The sequence below is a fragment of the Manihot esculenta genome, chromosome 12 (genome assembly GCF_001659605.2).
Source record: "Manihot esculenta cultivar AM560-2 chromosome 12, M.esculenta_v8, whole genome shotgun sequence".
In the NCBI taxonomy this organism is placed as follows: domain Eukaryota; kingdom Viridiplantae; phylum Streptophyta; class Magnoliopsida; order Malpighiales; family Euphorbiaceae; genus Manihot; species Manihot esculenta.
In genome coordinates this window covers 6,173,201-6,186,317 of record NC_035172.2, presented here as the reverse complement: position 1 = coordinate 6,186,317, position 13,117 = coordinate 6,173,201, and the positions used below count along the sequence as shown (strand labels likewise).

Below are 13,117 nucleotides of genomic sequence, written 5' to 3'. Positions count from 1 at the left end.
TTAAAGTTTTAGATTTTATTGGTTTTTGAACCGAAAATTGGAAGAATATAATATAAAATCTCTCGAATTTACTCGGATACATTTATCATCAGATTAAGCATATGAATGCAGATTTTATTGGTTAATAGACATTTTTAAATAGAATTTATCCAATTTAATCTAAAAATTATAAAAATTACAATATTTTATCATATCTTGTAATCGATTTAAATAAAAATTTCAATTAAAATTTTTAAATAATAATAACCTTATTTACTATTTTTTGAATCAAATTATTTGCTCCTTTCCACTTTTATATATAGTATAAATTATATATAAAATAAAAATAATAAAAAGTTATATGTATTTATTACTAATAATAATTTAATAAAATTAATATTTAATTAAATAATTTTTATTTTATTTTCAAATGTAATATATTATAAAATTTTAATCCTCAAAACATTAAAATATTTTAGTTTTTTTAGTATATTACTTTTTTTTTAATGTGAATCGTTATCTTCTACTAAATCTAGTTCACATAGAATTTTAATGAAAATTATCTGTTTTAACTAAAATATTTATCTTTCTAATAAATATCTAAATTTTAGAGTGTTCTCCCTTCACACATTTATATATATATATATATATAGGCCAATTGCACATAAAAGACCATATTTTATGATTTTTCATAATTATAGGTAAAAGTTTTAATTTTGTACTATAAAAAATATTTTATAAAATTTTTTATTTTCAGTAAATATTTTAGAGAATATTAGTTTTTTGTTCGATTTTTTCACTAAAAATCTGAAGAAAAATCATATATATATATATATATATATATATATAATATTTTTTTTCATTTCCCCTAAACCTAATACTCCTCTGCGCTGTCCACCATCTCCTTCTTCTTCTTTGATGATCTACTCCTCTCTTCCTCCCTTCTCAAGTATCTGTTGTCCCAAGCTCTCAAAACTCTCTTCTTGTTTCCTCATAGGTCTAGCCATAACTCTTCCCTTTTATTTCTCCCTCTACATATGCTTAGTGCGTCTCCTTCTACAATTCCTTGCAACTTTATCTCCTTCTCCTTTGTCCTTTGTCCTTCTGAATATCCTAGAGAATCAAGATAATCATAGAGACGCAATTTGGCAACAACTCCCCTCCTATCCTTGTTCGTTCTGCATATGATTGATGGGTTCAAGCTCTTCATCTACTTGAGTTCTGATGAGTAGTTGCTTTTAAATTTATTTTGCTATAGTGGATTTATGAGTATTTTTTATTGCATTTGCATTAATTTTTTCTTTTATTCTATTTTAATAGAATTTGATAGTTAGGTTTGATTTGAATGTCTATTTATATTCTGAGCAATTAATTTTGAATTTTATAAAAAATTTGGACCGGCTTAATTTCTATTGCCGAATTCTGTTGGAGGTCTACGATAGCATTTCAGAAGGAAAATTTCGAAACGAGGACTTCCAAAAGTGTCATAAAATTCGATACCCAAATTCAATAGTTTAGGAGTTAATTTTGTATTTTAATTCTTTTTAAGATTTTTTATATAATTTTTCACATTAAAGCTTTTATTATTATAAATAGTCATTTTTTTAGCCATTACAATTTTTAATTTTCAAAAATTCAATAAAAAATTTCAGTTTCTATCCTTTTATTTCATGAATCTCATCTTAATCAAATGTAATTAGTTAAAATGACTGATGCAATCTAAAGAGTTTTATTTTAGATTCTCTATTTAATAAATTTGATGTTTGAATCTGTGTATAAAAATAAAAATGCTGTTTGCTAGTATTTTGGTTGCATATTGATTTTTTTAAAAGAAAATTTTTTCTCATAAATTTGTTTGATTTGAAATTTGAAATGGATTCATACATGATTTGAGGTGGGTATTGAATCTGATATGCAAAAATTTGGAGTTGGCTTGTATGAATTTAAAAAATTACCCTCTCCATCTCAAAATCAATGCCATTTAATCGAACAAAGCTGAATTGATCAATTCAATTCGATTCGATTTCTATCACTTTGATTTGGTTCAATTCAATTAGAATTAACTAAGTTATATAAATACTGATAATCGCCGGACTTTCTAACATGAAGGGACTCAACACGCGCACAGAAAGAAGGGACCACACAGAGCGCCCATTCTCTAAAACCCTAGTCCGGTGACATGACAGGAAAAAGAGAGGACAGCCCCAGTTACTTTGTAACCCAGCTCGCATGCGCGCCGAAAGGAATTAAATGGCCACCTAATGTGTAAAGGGGTCTGACACATCTGTACATACGGATCTAAATAGTAAGGACAGGTGACATCATTATAGAGAGACAATTAGACGTCACTAGAAGACAAAAGGGAAAGAGATAAAAGAGGAGAAACGTCTCCCTCTTCATCTAAGTTTACACGACCACCATAAAATCTCTTTTATGAATTTCAGAACATCAAATATTTGCGTGTCTTTTAAGTAAAAATTAAAAAATTTAAATTAATGTCACCTAACTGATTTTATATTTGATTAAAATTAAATTCGGAAGTTGGTATAATTATAATAAAATTGAATGTTGGAGCTTTGCAGTCCAAAATTAAAACCCTTATATATATTATAGATTATTGATAGTTTTGTTAAATTTATTATAATAGACAAAATAATTACTTAATTTAATGATAAAGTTTTTTTTTTTATTTTGCTAATCCTTGTTAAAAAGGAGATTTAGATTACGGAATTTAATATTTTATTTTTAAATTTATAAAAGTAAAAGTTGTATCTTTTAACAAAAATTGAATTATAATTAAAAAAGTTAATTAAAACATTTAAAGTACAAATATAATAATTAAAACTTATATGAACTCTATAATTAATTTAAATAAAAATAAAAACTTAAAATAATTTAACAACAATTAAATTTAGTGCTTTATTATAATAATACAAAATTTTAAAGGACATTTTAACTAATTCAATTATTTATATAATTAAAGAAACGAAATAATAAGTTTTTTTTTGGTCTTTTTGTGACTCGATACTGTCGCATTTTTCTTTTTTTTAAAATCTAATTACTTCTTTAAATCTAATTTCTTCTTTTCCATTTCCCATGAAAGACGATCTGTGTCAATTAAATATCGATGAAGAAGAAGATATTGTTGTCCTTATTAAAAACTCAAGAAATATTCCGATCGTCACGTATGATTTTTGTATGTTGAAATATTTCTCACATATAATCCAATCAATTTTCAGAATATGCAGATCTCTTTGGCAGATTTATGGCGGCAATCCTCAGACAGTTATTGTATTGAAAGATTTGGTTCCTAGTTACAAGTCGAACATTTTATTTTTTATGGAAATAAAAACTCTTAGTTCTCGTATGGAAATTTTTCATAATTTTTTATATTTTGATGGTTGTTTCTCGGTCAATAAATAAGGATTGGGATGAGACATTTCGTTAATGTGAAAGAGTCATGGATCTGTTTCTGTGGTTGGCTTTTTCTTCAAATTTTATTGACTCGGTTATTTCGAAAGATAATGTTCAATGGAGGTTTACTAGTTATTATGGGTTTTTGAAATCGCAACGACGACGTCAGTCTTGGAATTTTATTCGAGTTTTATCTCGTAGAAACTCTGTTCCGTGGCTTTGTTCGGGAGATTTTAATGATTTATGCTTGAGAGATAAGAAAGAAGGAGGAGTATCTTTGCCAAATTATCTTATGAAGGGGTTTAGACAGACATTTGAGGAGCATTTTTGTCAAATTATCTTATGCAGGGATTTGATTTTGAATGATTATAAATCTTTATTAGACTCTAAAATTAATATTTATGTTAGATGAATTCGTCGTAATACTACTTTAGTTGCTCATACTTTGACTAGAGAATCTATTAGACATGATCGTTTCTGTTTGGAATGATATCCCAATTTATTTGATAAAATTTTATTAATACAATCCGTTGATTTACTTTAAAAAAAAAAAAACTAATTCAATTATATTTTCTTTTGCACTGTTATATATTTTATTTAAAATTTAAATTATATTAAAATTATAGCTTTTTTAACTTTTATAATCTTAACTTTATATTCATTAGGAACGTAAAAGATTTAAAAATATATATTTAAATTAGTTTTTAAAAAATTAATATTTTTTCAAATAAAAAGCATGAAATAATAATTTTTTTTAAAAAATTAATGATTTAGCAATTGTTTTATAAATTTTATTTTAAATTATATTCTAATAAAATTTATCAAATTATAATTTAAATATGAGTAGGGTAAAAAATTTAAAATTATATAACTAATTAGATTAAATTATAGATAAAATAGATTTTAAATTTAAGTAGAAATTAATCTTTAAAATAAAAATAATTTTTTACCTAAATAGAGGTCAATTAGTAATTATTAAATTTAAGTGAAGGTTGTTTAGGAATTCTCATTATTCTCACCCTCTTTTCAATTTTTTCAATTTTATATATAATATATACTGCTTCCGCTATTCTACGATTTTTATCTACTATATTTTTTCACATATATTAATAAATATAATTTTTTTATTAAACTTTTAATTATATTTATTTTAAATATATTAAATATTTAATTCATTAAATATTAAAAAATATTTTAAAAATAAAATAAAATAAAATAGTGTTATAATAATTAATTTATATATTATTATAGTAAAAAAATATAATAATTTTGAAATAATTAAAAAATAATATAAAAATTATGAAAGGAAAGGAGTTTAGGAATTTATGTTTTTTCTGCACATCTCACGACTACAATGCAAAATAGAGCTACAGCTTTTTTAGTAAGAAATTTTTAAAAATAATATAAACACAACTTTTTATTAGGAGTAAAAATATGCACAATAGCTTAGTATTATAATAATGAAAGATTGAAATTAATTGACTTAAAAATAATATTTATAAAAAAATTACATCTATTACAAAAATTAAATCACAAATACATATAATATATAAATAAAATATACTATAACTTACTAAATCAGTTATAGAATGTCATACTTTCTTTCTATTCAAATAATGTCATATTTTTATTATTATATTATATTAGTGAGAGATGAGTAATATTCGGTTTAAATTAAAAAAATTAGACGAATTAAATTGATTCAAAAATTTAATTCGGTTGTTATTTTTAAAATTTTTGGATTATTTTAATTTCATTCGATTTTGATTAGAAAAAAATTAATAAAATTAAGTAAAATTAATATATTATTTTTATATGATATAAGATTACACCATAATTAGTGTTGAAATACTTTAATTAGATTTTAAAATACTATAAATAAAATAAAAAATAAAAAAGACAAAAAATTCAATTGATTTAATCGAATCAAATTGATTTGATTCAAATCAATTTCTAATTAAAATCAATTTAATTTAATTTTATAAATATTAAAATTTTATTTTTAATTTATTCAATTTTTTTAATAATAATGAAATATTTTTAATTTATTCAGTTTTGAATCGATCGGATCAAATGTTGTATTTTAATAATAGTGGAATATACATAAAAGGATAAAAAAAACTTAAATTCTAGGCTATACCTACACAAAACACAAGATTTCGTGGTAATGTCTTTTTATTCAGGTATATAATGAGTAATACTTAATATTATTAAAAAATTATTAAGTTATTAATGAAATTATGTTAAATTTTATTAAATATTAATTTAATCTTTAGTTTACATATTTACAACAATTAGGTAAAGTATTCATAGTTTTACATATATAATATGGAAAAGACTTCTAAATGGAAAAAGAAAATATGATAATACCTATAATTTTCAATCAATAAAAAAAATAAATTCATTTATTGTAATTAATTGCTTAATTTTTAGGGAATATTTAAAATGGCTGTAATTCAAATAAATTTAAAATATATTAAGATTGTTTTATTTTTTTTTATTTTATTTATATTTTAAGCATTATCTAATATATAGCAAGGATTACATTAAGTAATTTCAAGCTTTATTAAGGAATTAAATAAACAGAGATCAAATAGTTAACATTTTGCAAATGAAAAAGAACAAAAAAAAAAACACTAAATATAAATTTCTCATTGTTGTCTACACCAAATTGTATCAATATCCAATCAATAAAAAACTACCACCATGTGAGTAGTGCTCTCTTCTACCAACATATTTCAGGATAGACAAAGATTACTTCCTAAGATCATAACATTACAAATTTAGAAGATGTTAAACTGCTGTGTATACAAGAAAAAAGAGCAATGCTTGTGTAGCCTAGCATCAAAAATTTGCCAATTCAATGCTAATTACTATATCCTATGGATGGAAAACTGCATAATTAAGAGTAAATTCTATGAACATCTCATCCATGTCCATAAGAAAGCTACTTCAAACCCATAATTAATATATCCAAGCAAGCAAGGTGAACATTTTTAAGCATACAGACATTAAGTTACTAATCTCAAAACTAGGTAAGCATCTTTGAATTATAACCTTCAGTCTCAGATGAAACATGAAATCCGATGTCCCTACATTAGAGGAAACTGTAAGCTGCACAAAATCGAACTTTGAAATCTGAAATACTGTATGATGGTATTCTTTTCCTACTCTGATTGCCACCCTTATTAGAACTCTGAAGATGTCAAAGTGTTTCAATACCTGTGACAAAAGAAATGAAAGTTCTATTTCTTAAGCTCTGGAAATGCCACGCAGCTATGATCAAGAGTGGAGATTATAAGATTATAACGAGTTCAGATCTCATAATATTCACTCTCCTAAAGCACAATTAGTACGTGTACCTGAAAGAATTGACGTGATAAAGCCTTCATTTTATACTAATGCTTTCATCAGCCTGCTTTGAAATTTCTTCAGCAGTTTCAAGGGATGACCCTGGAACATCATTTACTGCTACTTTGGCTTTTGAAGTACTGCTGCCATCAGTTGAATTAGAGAGCTTTGAGTCATTTGCATTATTACTTGCATCAGGAAGCTGCAATCCATTGGCCTCTAAACTTGCATCAGGGAGTTGCAAGTCCTTCCCCTCTTCACTTGCATCAGAATGCTGCAAGACCTTCCTTCCTTCAGTTGCATCTGCAGGCTGTGGGTCCTTCACCACTTCAGTTAAGTCAGAAAGCTGCAAGTCCTTCCCCTCTTCACTTGCATCTGGAAGCAGCAAGTCATCCTCCTCAATTGAATCAGGAAGTTTTGAGTCCTTTTCTGCTTTAGTTGAATCAGAAAGCTGGGGGACCTTCTCCTCATCATTAGTTGCATCAGGAAGCAGCAAACCATTTCCCTTTTTGGTTGTATCAGGGAGTTGTGAGCCATTCCCCTCTTTATTTGCAAAAGAAAGCTGTGAATCATTGGTCCCTTCAGTTGCATCAGGAAGCTGCAAGTCCTTTGCCTCTTTAGTTGCATCATATTGGTCCGTGGAGTCTTTAGTTGCATCAGGTTGGTCCTTTACCTCGTTAGTTGCATCAGGGAGCTGTGAGTTGTTTGCCTCTTTAGTAGCATCACAGAGCTCTGTTTCATTCACTTTCATAATTGCGGCATCATGCAGTAGTTCATCATTGACCTTGTTCATTGGCTCACACAGGTTAGAGTCATGAACCTCATCAGTTGTCTGACAAAGCTGTGAGTCATTCACCTCGTTAGTTTGATCACAACTCTCAAAATCAGCAACCCCTTTAGTTGTGGCATCAAAGACTTGAGAGTCCTTGACATTATTAGTAGAATTATAAGGCTGACAGTTATTAATGTTATTGCCATCAGTTACATTGTTGAGATGTGAATGATCAACCTTGTTCACCACAACATGCAGCTCTGTATCATCGCCCTCACCAGGTGTAAGACACAGTTGTGGATCAACCTCATCATCTTCCTGTTGCAACTCTAATTGACCAACTTCATCCTCTGCCTGTCGTAATTGTAATTGATCAACCTCAATAACTGCACCATAAAACAGAGATTGCTCGTCTTCACTAACTTCATAATCCATAGGATCATCCTTTCTCCTGCGTTTCATGGTACCCTTTCTTCTTACCCGCTCCTTCCCTCTGGTCCTTTTCCCAAGTTCTATTTGTGGAGTAGCTGATGGTGTGACTGGACTTCCAGCCTGGTCCCTCAAACAGTCCTGTGCAATAAACCTAATTCTTGTAATTGACTCAAATTGTTGACCATCCAACCCTTTTGTGGAGAATGAATCTGCTAAGTAAGCAATTTCCCTTAAACCAGATATCTGCATAAGTTAAAGAAAGAATAATTAGAGATGCATCAATGTAACTGTAATAACTAGAAAATGTTCATCAAAGTTTGAGAATAGCCTCACCGTTCTTTGGAATTCAGAAGATAAAGATATAGGCCTCCCTACAACTTTACGGGTAATTTTCAAGTACCATTGCATGTATTCATTTTCATCTGCACCATCATCACCATCCACAATATGGAGTCGACGGTCCAACCATTCATTAAGTTCTGACTCCATTTTCCCAGACAAGTCTACCCCACCATCAACTCCTCTACTCTTTCTGACCCAACGCACCACATCTTCAGGGATTGATTGAAGCATGCCGTATTGCCTTAGACAGCGGTCAGGGAGGTGTCTCTCTGCCTTGTCAAAGCATATAAGCATTGTCTTTGATCTTCCCAAAATCAAAGTATCTCTTATGTCTTCTGGTATCACTGTACTGTCCATATATTTGTATGGAAGCCACTCAACCTACAAGTCAACACCATGCCAATTGCATTAGCACTTAGCAGACAGTAAAAGAGGAATCAAAGCATAACATAGGTGAAACTGAACAAGGGGCACTGGAAACCTACATCACTTGGTTTCAACAAATCCAATGCCTTCCGGTAAAATACCACATCACGGTTCGTTGTTGGCCCACTTTGTTTTCCCTTCCACCTAAGCACAAATGGAAAGTGATCATGGATAGGATCCCGATTGAGCTTTGGTCGACCAATATTCAGATGAAAGTAACTCCAACACTGCAAGGAGCAAGAATGAGTCATAGCCACAATTCTACTATAGATGGCAAATAGTTGCCAAATACATAAATGCTCCCATCGCCCTATCACATCTGAAAAATAAAGGTTGCATCAATTTATAAGGAACCAAATAAATAAACACAATTAAAGAGTGTAGTACCTGTAGCAAGGTTAAACAGCCACAGATGGTGCTTTGAGATTTAACACATGCATTGCCAAGTGCTCTGTACAAGAAGGCTAATGCTGCTGCGCCCCAGGCATAGTTTCCAGCTTCTTCAAAACTTTCAAACAATGGAAGATACATGACAGGAACTTTATTCCCAGTGGTTGTGGAGAAAATTGTACTTCCCACAATGTACAGAAGATAAGCACGTGTGCAGCGCTCAACCTCTTCACTAGGAGCATCCTCAGGACATTGAGAAAAGAATTCCTTTAGCCAACTTAGCTTCACCATTCCACCACTTGCATAGTTTGAATCCGGGGCTTTCCCTAGAAGCCTTTCACAAACAGAGCTACAAGTTGTATATGTTATTCCAATCACAGGTTTCCCATCAATAGCCAATCCAAGCAATAATGCAACATCTTGAAGAGTTACTGTCATTTCACCAACAGTAAAGTGAAACGTGTTTGTTTCTCTTCTCCACCTCTCAACCAGTGCTGAGATAAGAGGATTATCTAGACTAATAGCAGGAATCTTTCTCAAGTAACCAAACCCAGCTTTCTCCACCAACTCTATCTGCTTTGGAGTTAGCTTCCATTCACCTAGCTTGGAGGTATGCTCATGGCATCTAAGTGCACCACGTTCCTGTAAACATTTTCACACAAAATTCATGTTACTGGGAAAATTAAGCAGCTTCAACAATCATATATTTAAACTTCCACCCGAAAGAGTCAATTGCATTTTATGTACATTTCAGGAGAGGAAACTTTAGTCATAATTTGATAACAACAATATATGCATAGACACCTTTGCATATCCATACATATAAATATCTTTGGCAAACAGTAGCCCGTGAAACCACAGGCCTTCCCTGCTCACCAGTTCCATGAACCAGTGCACATATGTACCAAATTTTAGAATACACATTATATACCATTTTTATGACAAGTTTGCTTTTAGAAACTCACTCCATTTGAAGTCATTTACATTTTAAACGTGTGCATGTGTGTGTGTATGCGTGTGAATATATACATAGGACGAATTGTGTGATTTTGTGTCACCTGGCCATCCCAAACAGCAGCAGAGACATGCTTGTCTTGATCATACAGAATAGAGCCATCAATTGGTCCAGGATTGGCATCCATTCGCAGATTGCAGATTAAAACTGATAAATGCAAGCAAAAAACAAAGAGAAAGATTGAGAAGGAGCAAATGTTAGCTCTACAAAACCAACTTTAAGTCCAATAATATAATTTTAACAGATCCCAGTAAGTGCAATTACCAGAATTCCAATAAGAAACAGTCACTTGGACAAAATCCAAACTTTACTTTCTCTACGCATCTCTACTAATCACCCAAAACTTCTTTCACAAAGCAATCAATCACCAAAAATTATCTCCCAAACAGGGATAACATTGCCCAAAATCCATCACTGTCGAATTCTAATAATCCAAATATCCTTTTTTTTTTAACCCTAAAAACCGTATCGAACAATAAAAAATGAAATAATAACATAAAATTTCAAAACCCTAACTAGTACCAATGATACAAATCCTCCCTCCCTTTGCTTGCCGCGCCAAAAAGGAGGAAGAGAAAGAATTAGCAAAGAGAGAAAACATTTCAGTAAAACGACGACGGAGAAGGGATAGTGCATGAAAGAAGTGAGAACAAGGAAGAGGAAAGGAGAGGAGAAAATTTACGAGTAAAACGACGACGGAAGTAATCTGAACTCCTCCACCGTGATCGAGATCAGCAAAAACCTCAAAACGACGGGTACAAGGTCGTAGCGACGTGCACTGCCCACCGTTTATGTAAGACAGCACCAGATCTCTTTTTCTTTCTGTTTATCTAACCCTTTGGAAACACGTGGCAATATTTAAGCATCCTAGCCTAAACCCTTTGCAATCTCAGCGTATTATAATTACTTTATTTAAAAATAAAATAAAATAAAATAAAAAATTCCAACCTTATAAAATTTTTATATTATATTTTTTTATACTTCAAATGTTATCATTTTAAATATATATATATATAATTATAAAAAATATGAAACATTTTAAAATATATCATTTTCGTATTTTTATAAAAAATATTATTGAATATTTATAAAAACATTTTAATATTAAATATTAATATTTAATGTATTTATAATTGATATTAAAAAATTTATTATATTATTTTTTTAAATAATAACCTTAAATTATATTATTTTTATGGTGAAAAAATCATGTAAAGCTTAGCTTTTAAATACTGTTAAAACTATTATTAATAGTTTTTTTAAAAAATATTTTTAATGTGATAAAACATAATATTTATGTTTTGTTTAGAAAATAATAAAAATGAGGAAGAAAATAAATCAATTTGATATTATTAATTTGTGTAAGATAAAAGAAATTAATTGAATTTTATTATAATAAAATTTATTTCAAATAAAATAATTATTTTATAAATAGAAATAAATTTAATTTAATTCTTTTATTATAAAAATAATTTTCAAAAAAGGTAATAATATATAATTTCTCTTACTTTTTTATAAAAATTATTATAATCTTATAATATATAATTTATTGTTGAACTTTTAAATTATAAATTAATTATTGTAATTATTGTAATGGTAAATATAAAAAAAAATCACTCGAAAATTGATGTTTTGAATATGTAAATATATTTTTATACAAAGTAATATAATAAAATGATATTAAATTAATAACATTATTATTAATTAAAAATAACATTCTATTCTATTATTTATAAAAAGGTATTATTATCTTAATATTTTAAAATGTTAATATTTTTATATATTTGATTTGTTATTTTTTATTAATTTAATAATTTTTCATAAAATAATTACTCTACAGAAATACATGCCATTGCATATAAATTTATCACATCTATAATACAAATGTTATAGATTTTTATTTTTATCTTTTAAAAAATATTATATTTATATATTCTTTATAATTATTTTCACTTTCTATTACCATTAAATATTTTTTTAATTTACTTGTTAAATGATTAATTTATCTATACTTGTTAAAGGGGACACTAACTTTCTACAATCCAAAGCTACACCCATAGCTATTAAAAGTATCAAATTAACAAAATTTTGACAAGTTCGTTGCTTTCAACCCAAATCGATCAAGCACAAAGGGAGTTCTTTTAGAGTTTTTTAAATTATTATTTTTCCTTGAGATAAATTAGTTTGTTTTTTCAACACCCTTCCAGCAAATAAATTTAAAAAATGAATGGAATCACAATAGGTTTAAACAATAATAACATGTTAATATGTTAATAAATTTTTTAAAATGTAAAACTCGACTTATTAATAATAACAACAACTAAATACAAAATTCTAAACTTCTCTTTTAAAAAGTTACATTTCTTCATCTTATTTTACTTTAAACAATATCTTGTTACTTCATTCAAATAATACCTATCGTCTTTAAGTTTTATTATTTATAAATTTTAATGCCATTTTATATCTTATTTATTATTATTAACTAACATAATAAATTCCTAATTAAAAAGATTTAGATTTTTAAAATCCTAATTATACTTAATTATAGAAAATTTTTTTTTCTACTATTATTATAGATATTCTTAATTAGGTGTGTTGTAAATATTACTAAATTATGTTGATTCTCTATGTATAAATACTCAAATCTTATAAAAATCAATTCAATTAAAATATGATAAAAAATTTCTCTCAAAATTTTTCATGGTGTCAAAGTCCTAAAACTGATTATAGGGTTTCAATTTAAATGAATTTCAATTTTAGAGCTTTTGGAACCCTAACTCCTTGAATTGGTACTGCCACACCTAGGGGCTTTCTCTTGCTTCACCGCCACCACCAGTAAGGTCGGCGGAGTGTCACTGGCCTGTTTCCAGATTTCGACACTGGATCTCTGAGTACGTAAGCCTCACGCGCCACTATGCCAATGCATGAGCTTCTGGTTCCATCGAATTTTCCTTTCCAGGCTTTTTCGGTGATATTTTTTACCACTTCCTGATACT

The 13,117-nt window shown here is 28.2% G+C and overlaps 1 protein-coding gene across 2 annotated transcripts; it reads right to left on the bottom strand.

Annotated features, from left to right (window-relative positions):
• Positions 1-6,288: 6,288 nt before the first annotated feature.
• Positions 6,289-10,959, bottom strand: LOC110607949 (protein MAIN-LIKE 2). 2 transcript variants are annotated; one of them, XM_021747124.2, is made up of 7 exons: positions 10,804-10,959; positions 10,165-10,268; positions 9,104-9,748; positions 8,776-8,943; positions 8,282-8,671; positions 6,756-8,191; positions 6,289-6,615 (listed from the first exon to the last, which is right to left on the bottom strand). In XM_021747124.2, exons 2-6 carry the CDS (start codon positions 10,246-10,248, stop codon positions 6,782-6,784), a joined length of 2,697 nt encoding a protein of 898 aa, XP_021602816.2. In that variant the 5' UTR covers positions 10,249-10,268; positions 10,804-10,959; the 3' UTR covers positions 6,289-6,615; positions 6,756-6,781. The 2 variants fall into 2 exon arrangements, with proteins under 2 accessions (XP_021602816.2, XP_021602817.2); XM_021747125.2 differs by lacking the exon at positions 10,804-10,959 and adding an exon at positions 10,386-10,797.
• Between the last annotated feature and the right edge of the window lie 2,158 nt (positions 10,960-13,117).

What these genes read in the sequence shown, in the direction of transcription:
- LOC110607949 (XM_021747124.2), bottom strand. Translation starts at nt 10,248, where the DNA reads ATGGATGCCAATCCTGGACCAATTGATGGCTCTATTCTGTATGATCAA. An exon ending in CTGCTGTTTGGGATGGCCAG is followed by an intron (nt 9,749 to 10,164) that starts GTGACACAAAAT and finishes AAATGTTTACAG; the next exon opens with GAACGTGGTGCACTTAGATG. An exon ending in CTTCTGAATTCCAAAGAACG is followed by an intron (nt 8,192 to 8,281) that starts GTGAGGCTATTC and finishes TAACTTATGCAG; the next exon opens with ATATCTGGTTTAAGGGAAAT.